At 41.0% G+C, this 14,496-nt stretch overlaps 1 protein-coding gene across 1 annotated transcript in view; it reads right to left on the reverse strand.

Annotated features, from left to right (window-relative positions):
* Positions 1–14,496, reverse strand: part of CAP (Cbl-associated protein) — an 822,384-nt gene that overhangs the window by 163,545 nt on the left and 644,343 nt on the right. The window contains exons 19-20 of the mRNA XM_068228905.1: positions 6,648–8,778; positions 3,400–6,578 (exon numbers count right to left, since the gene is read on the reverse strand). Coding sequence (XP_068085006.1) covers positions 3,400–6,578; positions 6,648–8,778 — 5,310 coding nt within the window. The remainder of the gene's footprint in view (positions 1–3,399; positions 6,579–6,647; positions 8,779–14,496) is intronic.

Raw genomic sequence — 14,496 nt, forward strand, 5'->3', positions numbered from 1 at the left:
CGCACATGTGGATTTGGCCCTGTTCTTTACGGCCGGTTGCCAACCCTATATAGGGGGATGTAATAACTACTACGTGTTTCTGTGGTGTGTTGTCTTAATACGTATGGGAGAGTGTTGGGACATACACAAATACCCGGTCCCCGAGACAGAAGAATTAATCAGAAGCGATTAAAACACACGACCCGGCCAGGAATCGATCCCGGGACCCTCTGAATCGAAGGACAATACGCTGACCATTTAGCCAACGAGTCGGACAATAGAAGTCATCAAACCAAGTACCAAATACTAATGATTTCTTTTTGATAATTCTGTAATCGAACATTGATAAGATTTGCGTTGTGGTCAGTAATCCCTAAATACGCAACAAAGAAAAGAAACATTGGACAGCCGGACTGAATAGTTCGGACGGTTGAGGCGCTGGCCTTCTGACCCCAACTTTGACAGGTTCGATCCTGGCTCAGTCCGGTGGTATTTGAAAGTACTCAAATACGTCAGCCTCGTGTCGGTAGATTTACTGGCATGTAAAAGAACTAATGCGGGACTAAATTCCAGCACCTCGGCTTTTTCGAAAACCGATACAATTTATATGAAAATGCGATCAAAATACGTCGATTTACGCGATATATAGCAACAAGCGACGTCGTACAAAGCCATTTTTTTTAAAAAAATATAGTGTTTATGTAGGTCTAGGATTTAGATGGGACCGTTGGATTTCGCCTTTAAATCCAATACGTATTTAAAAACGATGTCGCAAGAAACGGTTTCGACTGTACTCGATACGATCTAATTCGCCGGAACCGAGCTCGATAACTGTAGTCGCTTAAGTATGGCCACTATTCAGTAAGCGGGATATAGTAGGTTCGAGCCCAACTGTCGGCAACCCTGAAGATGGTTTTCCGTGCTTTCCCATTTTCACACCAGGCAAATGCTGGGGCTGTACCTTAATTAAGGCCACGGCCGCTTCCTTTCCACTCCTAGCATCTTCTTCTCCCATTGTCGCCATAAGACCTATCTGTGTTGGTGCGACGTAAAGCAACTTGTAATAAAAAATCGCTGAAAGTCTCTTTCACACACAGCGCGGTTGAGAAAACATTCAGTCTCAGGGTTTCTTAAGGCGTTGGTAAATGCAGAGTGAGTCTCGGCTTACAAGTGGTCACGGCTCTACCGTGGCTCTACGCCTCTGTATTCGTGAGACGGGAAAGGGCTGGACCTCACGACTAGTCCTCATAGTCGGCTGTCCTGAGAATGGTTTTCTGTGGTTTTCCATTCTCCTGCACTAAGGCGAATGCCGGGGCAGTTCCTAGCACAGGCCACGGCCGCTAACACACTCACCTTCTCTGAGCATCTCCTTCACCGTAACAAATCGACTGACCTGAGAGACGGCGTTACCATCTAACAGGCCTGCTTCTCCCTTCAGGGGAAGAATGAAAACATTTTACTAGTAGTAGTAATAGTATTTTCTTAAGGCAGAGTTGCCTTTTAAAATAATAATAATAATAATAATAATAATAATAATAATAATAATAATAATAATAATAATAATAATAATAATTGTACCGGGCGGTACACCTCCATGCCGCTTATTTAAAATTTGCGCCAGTTGAAACTCCTCTGCTGGAGGAAGTCTGAACTTTATCTTCGGTATTAATTTTCTACTTTCTCAGAAGATGTCACTACCTGGAAATTTTGGAGTTTTTGAACTGTGTCATTTTCGACGTATTTTGTTTTGCTTGTAGTAAGAAGTGTGAACTTTCTCTTCTAGAGGACACTACTGAAGATCAACAATAGTGCACCCTAGTGCGGAGTGAAAGAACTGTTTTTTTTGGAGAAAATTTAATTTCAAAAGTTTGTTCTTTGCTAAATTTCTTTCAGTCATTGTTTAAGTTGGCAATATTAACCCTTTCTTTCCCCTTGTTTTGAATTTAGCCAATCCCGAATTTCTTAAATTAATTTTCCACCAATGATGTGTTTCTTCTTCATCTTGTGTAGGGGTTTTCTTTAACCACCAATAAAAGATTGTGGGCGGGTGTTTTCCTTCCTAAAACGCCTCGAACTTTCCGCGAGAGTATATAAACTGCTGATTTTAGGGTCTCTGCGCCACTTCTGTTCCATCTTTTCGTGTGTAAAGTACATAGCAGGGGGCGGGAAGCGCCTCTTTCTTCGGCGGCAGTCAACAACCAGGTAATGGCCGATTAATTACTTCTTTTCTTGCTTGCTCAGCAGTTTAACTCTCGGGGCGGGTCCGAAGTTTTTCCATTATGTAACCTTCCTTAAAATGTAAAGAAACTTGTATCTATTCTATATTTTAAACTACATATTGGGACAGAGAGTGCTTAACCCTCTCGAGCTCCCACTCATATTGTTTTGAGGTGAACTTATTTTCTCAACCTATTCTTCCTTAACATTATGTAAATTTGTTTCTTTCTAAAGTCACCTCTTTAGTATGGGATTAGCCCTTGCATTTGTGGCCTAGAGCCAGATTAGGTTTTAAAAGCAAATGTATTAGGAGTGCAGTTCGCCTCCTCTCAACTTGGTATTTTAGAGGTCATGTAATTATCCTTTTATCGCTTAATAGACCTCAGTAGGTTGGGTATTTTACCCCTGTGCTTACGTCCTTAGAGGACAGCTTGAAAGTAGAGTTAGGTGTGGCCTTGTGATAGGCTCAAAACTTTGAGAGCAGATCGCTCTTTTGCAATTTGTTTCTGCGTGCCTCTAGGAGGTATTACTGTGTAATTCGGAGCAAGTGCTCCTGGGCATGATTGGGGTTTTCTGCCCCTTTGCTAAACCTTATGTACATGTAAATTCGGGCTAACTGCTCGAGAATTGGAAGTTCGGGGCCCGAAGCCCAAAACTTGTAAATACTATTGTTGCTCTTTGTTGCCTTGCTACTCTGTACCTGCCATTCTTGTTATTTCTGAGTTTGAAAAGAAAATATAACCTTGTTAAATTTTAAATTAATTTTACTTTCGTAGCTTGAGACCTGTTCACCACCCCGCACCTTCTTTCACCTCTAACTACCACAAAAACACGGTAACAATAATAATAATAATAATAATAATAATAATAATAATAATAATAATAATAATGTTATTGGCTTTACGTCCGGCTAACTACTTTTACCATTTCCGAGAACTCTTCCAAAATATTATACGCATAGTGATGGTGGTGTTTTGGGAATACAGTATGTCAGAATGTACGGGACATGTTTTCTGTAATTTGTATATGTAACATGATTTCAATCAACAGACATAACTTATCATGTGTCGGGAAAGAATCGATATTTTACAGATTCATGCAACTACTGTGCAGATGCAGTGCAATATATTCTCTACGAGGAGAGACATTTCTATTTTACGCAGAAGTGCAATCATAGAATTGTGCGGATGATGATATGGTCACCTTTGAACGTGACTGTGGGTCGTGTGGGAGGATGCCGCCACCACCACTGAGATCCACTACTGTCGGCAGACACAGGAGGCTGATAGCGATACACTGGCCGGTGGATGCTGGGATCGAACTCCTGGTTCGCAAACACGTCTCTTGTTCGGCTCTCGTGCTTCGGCGACGGCGGGGGTTGCGGTAGAGTCTGCTGCTGCTGTTTAAGGATAGAGGATCGGGGACGAGCTGGAGACGATGAAGCAGGACGTCGACGAGGTTCCGTGGGAGCGGGTGGCCTTAATTCCGGGGATGAAAGAGATCGTGGAGAAGGAGTGTGAGGTTCTGGATATCGATGCGCAATCCAGTGACAGCCTAAATAAGGGGCAATATGTCGTAATTCCCGAACATCGGGAGTGGAAGTAAACATCTGTCCCATCAGAGACAAATCTTTTTGCATACTTTCGAATTTCCGTTTCATTCGTTGAACTTCGCCTTTATGGTAGTGAGTAATGTAGTCCTCTGAATCTAACTCTCTGGATGGCAGAGTAGCAGCTCGTCGTTGCTGTTGGAGAGTTGCTGTTTTGCTTATCACATTAATGTGAGGCATGAAACGATCTTCAGCTCGAAGAGGTACCTTCAAAACAGGCGATACTCTTCCTTTTCTTGCTCTACTTCGTCCACGCGTGTTGTATCCTTCATAACGCCGTCGTAACCATCGAACGTCTCCACATTCCTGTCCTCTAACCACTACTCTATTAGCGTACGTTCCATGTCGAGATAGGAGATCACGGGTCAGCTCAGGATCGCTGCGGTACCTCTTGAGTGGAATCCTTTCTCTGCCTCTTGCTGTCAGATATAAGTCCTCCAAACTCTCAAACTTTTCTCTAAGCCTGCGGACTGAGCCACACCTTACCATTCTTAGATATGCTCGCCAATACTTTGTTGGGTCGGGAGACACGCTTCTTGAGCGTGACTTGAAGAGGCTCTCAGTGCTGCTACTGCTGTAGTAGGTCCGGAAAGGACTGGTACCTCCTGACCGTAGCTCTCCATCGTCACCGGAAGTGGTACCGCATCTCAATGGGGAAGTCGACTGTTGCCGTTTTTGAGTTGGAACAACAACGGTAGCATAACGGGCCCTATGCTGCTCGCCGAACAGTTCCTTCAGATCTGCATACGACTGGGAGGGGATTAGGGACGGTTTCTCCCGTGGCGCAGGCTGTACACTTTGTGACGTTGAGCTAAACGAACTAGGAGCACTTTTGGCTCTACTACTGGAGGTTAGTAAGTACGGTCGAGAAGGTCGAATGTCACTTGCACTACGGCATACTCTTGCTCCTATTCTCTTAGGTTCTTGTTCCACCATGCTTCTATGCTCGAAATACTCCACTTTACGCTGAACATCTTCTTTACTGCTGCAGTGAATAACTGTTCGTGTGGATGTTTCCGAACTCGCGCTTTCAGTTTCGCTTGCTGATGTTGTTTTCACAAGTTTTGCAGTTGCTCCGTTGTCCACACAACGTACTTCCTCTGGTTGTGGTGGTTTGTGAGGTTTGGCATTAGCCCACTCCTCCACTACTTTCTGAACTTCATGATGCCGGCTCTGAGAGTCATCATTAGGAGTGAGAACTAACAGGAAATCATTTTTACTACGATGACCACCTGATGTTGAGGCTGTCGCATGCCCGTCCTCTTCTGACATCTCGAGAGAGTAGCAGGTTCGGGGAGAGGCGGTCTCAGAGAGCAATGGGCTGTAACTAGGGCTAGGTGTTTTGAGCTTGCTCTTCGAGGCCGCAGCTGCCGCTATTGCACCACGAGTCTCACGTGCCATCACTACGGGAGGGGGATCTTTCTGCTGCTTTTTCGTAACACGATCCAAAACCTCTTGACTTAACGTCAAAGAAAGACGCTTCTTTTCTGTCTCAGAAAGAGGCTTGCCTGCACGAGCCGACTGCGAGCGAACCACTTCAGCCTTTGGACTCCCACCATCAACGCCATTTCGTCGACAGTGTGGTAAGGAGCTTATAGAGTCTGCCTTCATACTTTCAGTTCTACGAGCCTCTCTTCGTCGCACCATTGGGGAATACAACTGCTCTCTAGTCAGAAGGGAGTTGCACCTCACATGCAATGGCTCTTTGTCTGGCTGTACTGTGCCAGCTTCCAATTTCTCTTTTGGAGGAACCGTGATCTCGTAATCTTCTTTAGATTTCTCTTGTTCTGCTTTCTTCTTGTGTGAACGAAGATTCGATACAGAGCTATAGATTTCACTTAATTGATGTTTTAAAGCATTTACTTGATCCAATGACAAACTGCTCCATAATCTACTGCCAATACCTTTCCCGAGCTTCTTTGCTATAGGTGGGGGTGAAGATTTAGTAATAGTGCGATCTTGTTTCACTTTAGATTCGTCAATTACAGCACGCCCTCTATGCGAAGCAACAGTATGAGTCAAAGAACTAGCCAGATTTAGAACAGACGATCCTCGCCAAAGAGGTTTATACAAATCTTTTTGAGAATCAATCTCTTTCCTTCGAGAACTTTCAATCTCCGACTCCTCTATACTCAATTTTCTGAAGTGGTAACGCAAATCTTCCACAGATTTATCTTTACATCTAAGTCCTATGTCACGTTCTTCCTTCCATCGAAGTGATTCCGCATCATGAGGCATAAACAGTAGGTCTTTCTCTCTTTGATCTTCTTTCAGTTTATCGTACAGAACTTTTAATTCCTGTTCAGCTTTCTCCTTTATCCGAAGTTGTTTCCAGCGATCAAAGTCAATTACTTCTTCACCTTTCAATCTTGGCCGTAAATCGCCGGTCGAAGTAGTTCTTTCTAGCTGCCCCATTCTTTCAAGACTTGCATAAAATTTATGTAACTCCCTGAATCGTTCTGATTTCTTAGTTGAGTGCATCAGTTCCAAGACATACGACTGATAATCACTGTGATCTGTGATATGCGACAGGTTAAGAGAGCTTATACTCTGTGTTGTAGATGGAAGTGGACTTCTAGTTCGTCGGTGATTCTTCAAATCATCTACTTCCCCTGCACTTCTAGCCCGTACACCTTTTCTCTTTACACCTACAACACTTTCCACCGTTCGTGCAATCTGACCTCGAGTCCCTCGTATTCGTCGGCAAGATGGCGAGGGAGTTGGTGATGGTGGCGGGGATAGACGGCGTGTTGAGGAAGATGGAGAGACTCTTCTTGGAGAGCGAGGAGGTGATATGCGCCGCATAGAAGATGAAGGAGAAACTATTCTTGGAGAACTAAACCTCACAGACATGGCTGGAGATTGACTTCTGGTGGTTGTGCTAGTGGATGGTATTGGTGGTTCACTTATACTTCTCCTTTCTTTAACAGATTCCACTACTGAATCTGGACTTCGCCCTCTTGATGGACCCAGCGAGTGGTAACCAGCAACATAATCCATAACTCTAGGGCTAGAATGGAAAGAATGATACCGCCCTGGACGCGCAGGAACGCGAGAGGGGCTTGGTGATCGAGAAGTCCTAGATTCTCGGTCCAAACTCCGAAATTTTGATTCTGTTACTGGCCGTTTCTGACTCAAGTATACATTCAGAAGACCTAGGTAAGGTTCTGATTTATATGGCAACCTACTTTCTTGAGTCTGTTCATAAAATTTCCTAGCTTTCTCTAATACAGAGGAAGATCTACATAAGCTACTAGAAACGGACGGTGTTGGGGACTGAATATCTCTCAATAATAGATGTTGAAAGAATGAATCAGACTTGAGAGGTCCAGGAATGTGTGAAGTTAGATCTAATTCACTGCCAAATTGGGAAAGAGGTTCTTCCATTGTAGAAAGACCAGTATTGGGAAACACCTGAGTTACACCACATGTTTCACTACTAACCAATTTATCTGTTTTACCTTTTTTCCCTGAGGCACTGTCACTATTAGTTTTTGATCGAGAGGATTGCTTTGAATGTGTTCCATTTTTTCTGGAGGATGACGTTTTCTTTGTTTCACCTGTTCCGTTTGAGGAATTACCATTATCTGCCTTCAGTTTCCTGGTAATTTTCTTTTTAAGAGTAGATTCTATGGCAGGTTTGTCATCCTTTTTAGTATTCTCACCTACTGGTGACGTACAAATGGTGGCAGATGACTTCTTCACAAGAGTTTTCGTTGTAGGAATTGGAGGGGTTTTTGATAGCGCAGCTGAAATCTTTTCTCGTGTTCGTTTTCTTATATCTGAGATTGCCTTATCAGGTTTCTTTATCTTCTTCGTCCCTTCATCAGCTGCGGCAGCAGGAGTGAGTGCTGCAGCCCGAACTGGTCTTAATGGTCGAGAAGTATCACTAGAAACCAATTCTCGACTAGCACTTCGAGCAGGTCTTTTGACAGCTGAAGTAGGTGGAGAATTTGTGGCAGTCTTGGATTTGCTTTTAGATCCTATTGTTGATAATGAAGGAGAACTTCTCCCAGTGCTACCAACATTTAAGGAATCCATTCTTGAACGGGGTGATGCACTTGTTCTGCGTCCAACAGAACTTGGAGACACCGAGGGTGAAGGCGATTTTGAATATGGCCCCCGTCTCAATTCTGCTGATGAACCAAGCAATTCTCTGCCTTTAGCAGAGATTGCAACAGTAACACGAAGTGATTTATCTTCTGAGTGGCGTGGTGAATTGCGAGCCGATGCATAAACAGCTGTTGAACTGCGAACTACAGTTCCAGGAGGAAGCGAGCGTGATCCAGGGCGTTCCTTCACATCCTGTTTCTGTTTTTGCAAAACTTTCTTCACTGCAGATGGTGCTGATAGGTCAGGTGAGCGGCTTAGCCGAGTCGAAAGTTCTTGCTGAGCTCTTCTAGATCGTTGTAGTGAAGAATCACTTTTATGTTTAACTCCCGGTTGGTTATCGGGGGATGGTTTTCTTGTTGACGACCTGGCAGGACTCAATGAGGTGGTTCGACTCATTGCCGATGAGGCTCGAGATGACTCTTTCATCCTACAGACATGAGCAGGACTAGTTGTGGAACTACTAGACTCAAACTTATGGCTCAAACGATCTCGCAAATACTTCACATTTGTATCTCCAGGAGAAGACTTGAAGCATGAACTGTGTCGAGACTTAATGTCAGAGTCAGCTCCATGGCGCATCTTTGACCACATTTGGAGAGTGGTATTATGGCGAGATGAGCGACGTCTTGGTGGAGATGGAGGTACCATAGGTGGTGGAGGGGCTGGCCTTGTGACGGCTGGACTTACATAAATGTAAGAAGGAGCAGTTCGTTTGTAAGAAGAGAAAACAGGAGGGGGTGAGGTTGTATGGGTGGTAACAGGATAACAGATGATCTCTCGTAGGGGAGTAATGTTTTGTTTATGGACACGTATCCTGGTAAGATGAGGGGAAATGGGAAAATATTCTATTTCAGAAATGTCTGTAGGAAAAACAATGACATGTATACATGAATACAACATACACAAAATCTACTTCAAAATTTACTCTTGTGTTATTTGGTGCATCAGCAGCGACTGCTTGCAACTACTAACTACGTGATAGCTACCAATGATGTTATTCTTCTTTAAAATAATATGCCATAGCAATATATTATTCTTCTTCATTGCATATGCAAGTATACTATGCAAGCTTGATATACTACGCAAGCTTGATTCTGATCTGACATAAGGAAAAGTAACAGACAAGTGAGAAACTACATATGCAAAAAGAAATGATGTGTTTCCAAAATACAACTAAAATGTCAATATATACTTTTGTTGTTGAGAAGTGCACAATAGGTTTATTTTCTACTGTGACTAACATAAAATTTAATAAGCATCCAAATAATCATATCTAGTGAAGTGCTCTTCTATGTCAGGAAAGTGAAGTACCAATTCCCAAGGAAGAATTGAAAATAAATTTCAGAGCAGTGTGCTTAACAGCAGGTACTCAATGAATAAGAAGGGCTGTATAACTAATACTGGTTTCAAAGACATTTCTAATGTAAAAATCAAAGAGTAAATACAAGTAAAAAGAATGATTTGTATGCTTAAGGAGTTGTCGGAATCCTCAAAATAGATTAAAAAAAAAATATTTTCTCCCACAAAATAATTTAAATTTTCATGTTCAAGCTGAAGTATCATTTGTTAAGATATTCATTGTAGAAATAAGTTTGACATTTAGAAAGATATATTTTCATGTGATTCCATTGAAACCTCTCCATTTCCTAAACCAATTAACAAATCTGTAGAGAAACTTCATTCTTTACATTGGTAGTTCTAGCATACGAAGTATAACAGCCTAACTGCAGTACTTGCTTCTTTCTATGGGTTTTCATATGCACCAACCTGGGCCCAATATATGGGACGTCAGCCTTTGCCTGTCACAAGCTGGGATAAAGGGCGAGTGATAGACTAGTGACAACTCAAGAGGTCCTTGCTAGGGTTATAGTGAAGTCCTTAATGGCCCATCCATCAGAGAAGAAGACCATCAGAACAGCAGAGTTGATTCTCAGTCTACTAAAGGTTAAGCGAGTTCACCCAAACAGGAAACCCCCAAATGTTTCAGTTGTTTTTTACAAGTGACTATACGTCACACTGACACAGACAGGTTTTATGACGATGATGGGATAGAAAAGGGCTAGGAGTTTTAAGGAAGCGGCCATGGCCTTAATTAAGGTACAGCCCCAGCATTTGCCTCGTGTGAAAATTGGAAAGCACAGGAAACTATCTTCAGGGCTGCTGACATTGGAGTTTGAACCCTCTATCTCATGAATGAAAGCTCACAGTTGTGTGCTCCTAACCGCACGGCCAACTCACTCGGTGACTGCGTTAGGCATAGCAGGTCAGCAGGTCAGCAGAAGAGGAAGAAGTGGGGACTGCTAGCAACAATAATAGAACAAGCTTCAGTAGAAGGGTGGTTCATTTTCACACATGAACTGCTAGAGTGGAGTATGAGCATTCATGACACATTACTTTGATTATAGCTTCTGTATATGCACATTTTTAATTTAATGAATACCTCTCTCAAACACGTGAATGAACAGACAGTATTAAAATTATCAGCAGCTTCTTAAAGCAATTATGAAGTATCACTGATTCTACACCGTAGTAAAATCCTGTGATGTGATGTATATCAACTCTCACTCTTCTTATTTTTTCTATTTGTATTATGTCACACTGACTTGACATAGAAAGGTCTTATAGAGATGATGGGATAGGAAATGGCTAAGACTGGAAAAGAAGTGACTAATGGCCTTAGAAATAAGGTACAGCCTCAGTATTTGTCTGATGTGAAAATGAGAAACCACAGAAAATCACCTTGAGGGCTGTCAAATGTACCGACAACTATGTGACCCAGACTGCATAGCCAACTTGCTCTGTAACTCTTATTCTATCCTTATCATTGCTTGATTTTGTCCGGCTCTATCGCTAAATGGTTAGTTCTATATTTTTTTTAAATGGACCCTACCAACGGTTTAGAATTACATAATAATATTAGTTTTACATCCCATTAACTACTTTTTCGGAGATGCCGAGGTGCCAGAATTTTGTCCCACATGAGATATTTTACATGCCAGTAAATCTACTGAAACAGGGTTAACATATCTGAGCACCTTCAAACACCACCAGACGGGTCCAGGATCAATTCAATTTTCTAGAAATAATTTCCTTTGCATTTTCTTCCTAACTCCAAATATTTTCAGGAAAAATGCTTTTCCTCATTTACTGTTTATTTATTTTATTTTTTTATTGTATGGCTCTTAGTGCTGGGAGTTAGATGACAATTTTAACAAGGTAAGAAGAGGGTGGAACCTGGTGTTGCCACATTACTCACTCCTGTCAAAAAAATACCAAAGGGTCTGCTCAAGGTTTTATGTCCCCATCCGATGGATGAATCACCATCAGCAGCAACAAATGCATACAAATACTGCAGAGAGGTTTGGAATTGAATCCAGTCTTTTTGCACGCAATCTACTGATCAGAAATTGTATACCACCACCACTCCTACTCTGCTGGCCAACATTTTGACAGTAAATTTTTTTCCACCAATGGGACTCAAACCACTAATCTATGGTGTCAGTTCATATAAACTTGACACTTTAACAAGCATGGCCCTCAGGCAAGGGAAACTTAAGTAATAGGTTAGATGTATATCTTACAAACAAAATGAGCATATACAAAGGATTTAGAATTACATAATAATAATAATATTATTATTATTGGTTTTAAGTCCCATTAACTACTTTCACAGTTTTTGGGGATGGCAAGATGCCAGAATTTTGTATTGCATGAGATCTTTTACATGCCAGTGAATCTACCGACATGGGGTTGACGTATTTGAAGACCTTAAAATACCACCGGATTGAACCAGGAACAAACCCAACAACATGGGCTTACTAAAACACCACCTTAACCATCTGATCCACTCAGCCCAGTGATTTAGAATGACATTTCTTATACAAATGCTCATATACATTTCTTCAGAACTCTTGTGATTTGCCAGGATTTGCACACTTTTACACGTTAAAGGAGCATTTCAAGCATGTGGCCAACAACGCTCACAAGTCAAGCGTGGAGTCAGACGATGCATGGACTAATATTGTAAATTCCTCTAAGATCTTTTGAAAATCAACTACCTATTTAGGAATAGAATTTACTGAGGATTAATAATACAGTATATGCTCCTACGTATATTTTTGGAACATCAGTATCACCTTAGTAAGTATTTAATAAATCACATGGGTAAAGCCACGGAAGAAGGCTAGTCAAAATATAAACAGTAAGAATGTACACTGTACAACAGTCTCTTTGAGACAAGCATATGACTACTGGCAAGATCAACTAGGGAACCGGCTAACTCGAGATCCAAAACTGAACGTTGTAGCCCGCCGCCAATGTGTGTGGCCTGTGGGACACAGACTTGCTTTGCTCCGTTGGCCGCCTGGGCTGACAACTAAAATTTCTTAGGTCACTGAACACAGGCTCTCACCCAGCCAGCGGGCCTTCCATATGGAATGGGTCCCTTCACCATCCATTGTCACATCTCCACTTCGTCTGCTGTCGAGGCCAGCAGAACCATACGAGAGGCCTATGACATAATATTCTCATGCCCGAATAAGAGGGAGCAGTTACCAACATTACTGAGTGCTGCACATGAGCATGAATACTGGTTGTGCATTGCAGTCAGAGTGTGAAACTAATCACTGGATTAGTATAGTTCACTTATGATTTCAATACCTTGCACTGAAGCCAAGTTATACCAGATCCTTTAAGTGGACAATTTCTTACAGAATGCTGGTATAAGGTAGTGCTTCTCAATGACCAGGCTGTGGCCTGGTACTGGGCCCTGGCATCAATATTATACTAGAGCACGAAATATTCTCCTGGAACTGTTTAACTCCTAACTAATTTTTTAAAGTGGGAAATATTCTTAGGAGAGTAAATTTTTAAATTATGTTTAGAATTGGCGATATATACATTTTTGTATATAAAATTACATGCATTGCAGATAAAAACATTTGGTATATGGAAACATGACAAGTGCTTCTCCGATAAGGTGACATCCTTGAGCTGCTCCTCCTACTCGACTGACTTTTGTCATGAATTACAGTGTATAATAATTCTTCCAGTAAAATTTCTTTTTCAAACTAAGAACATTCAAACCATGTACTTAAGTGTTAATGAAAGGAAAGATCTTCATTGGGGTAATCACATAAACAGGATTGTAAATAAAGGTTACAGATCTCTGCACATGGTTATGAGAGTATTTTGAGGGCTGTAGTAAGGATGTTAAGGAGAGAGCATATAAATATTTGGAAAGACCACAATTAGCGTATGTTTCCAGCATATGGGACCCTCAGCAGGATTACTTGATACGTGAATTGGAAAAATCCGAAGAAAGGAAGCTAAAATTATTCTGGGTGATTTCTGACCAAGGAGTAGTGTTACCAAAATGTTGCAAAATTTGGCTGGAAAGACTTGGGAGAAAGGAGATGAGCTGCTCAACTAAGCAGAATGTTGCATGAGACCAATTTCATGTTTTTCACCCGTATTGAACTTACTAATACTAGTTACAATTTCTTGTTATTATATCCACCTATTCAACACATGAAATATTTATTGTCTCTAAAAGGACATTTACCAGAATACAAATATTAAATGGGACATGTTTCACTCGTTATGTCAAACATCTTCAGCCATTTTTTTACAATTATCTCAAGGTTGAGTCCTTATGTTAAACTTTATTTACAATTATTTGTACATTAAAATGCTATTATACAATAAAATATCCTTATTATATAAAAAGTAAACATGAAAAAGTAACAATTAAAATGGATCTATAACAGACTAAACGTTAATCACATGAAGTTGATGTCCAGGTCATAGTAATATGCGAATGAAATTATTAAATTAAATCATATAGTAAGGATGTGAAGGAGAGAGCATATAAATATCTGGAAAGATCACAATTAGAGTATGTTTCCAGCGTATGGGACCCTCAGCAGGCTTACTTGATTCGTGAATTGGAAAAATTCAAAGAAAAGAAGCTCAAGTTATTCTGGGTGATTTCTGACCAAGGAGTAGCGTTATTATTAAATTAAATCATATAATTTAATTGGCACATTACTATGACCTGGACATCAACTTCATGTGATTAACATCTAGTCTATTATAGATCCATTTTAATTGTTACTTTTTCATGTTTACTTTTTATATAATAAGGACATTTTATTGTATAATAACATTTTAATTAACAAATAATTGTAAAATAAGGTTTAACATAAGGACTCACCCTTGAGATAATTGTAAAAATTGGCTGAAGATGCTCAACATAACGAGTGAAACATGTCCCATTTAATGTTTGTATTGGGTAAATGTCCTTTTTAGAGACAATAAACATTTCACGTATTGAATAGGAGGATATAATAACAAGAAATTGTAACTAATAAGCAGAATGTTCCGAGCTGTCAGTGGAGAGATGGCATGGAATTACATTAGTAGACAAATAAGTTTTTTTTTTTTTTTTTTTTTTTTTTTTTGCTAGTTGCTTTACGTCGCACCGACACAGATAGGTCTTACGGCGACGATGGGACAGGAAAGGGCTAGGAGTGGGAAGGAAGCGGCCGTGGCCTTAATTAAGGTACAGCCCCGGCATT

Source organism: Anabrus simplex, chromosome 8 (assembly GCF_040414725.1).
Source record: "Anabrus simplex isolate iqAnaSimp1 chromosome 8, ASM4041472v1, whole genome shotgun sequence".
NCBI lineage: Eukaryota > Metazoa > Arthropoda > Insecta > Orthoptera > Tettigoniidae > Anabrus > Anabrus simplex.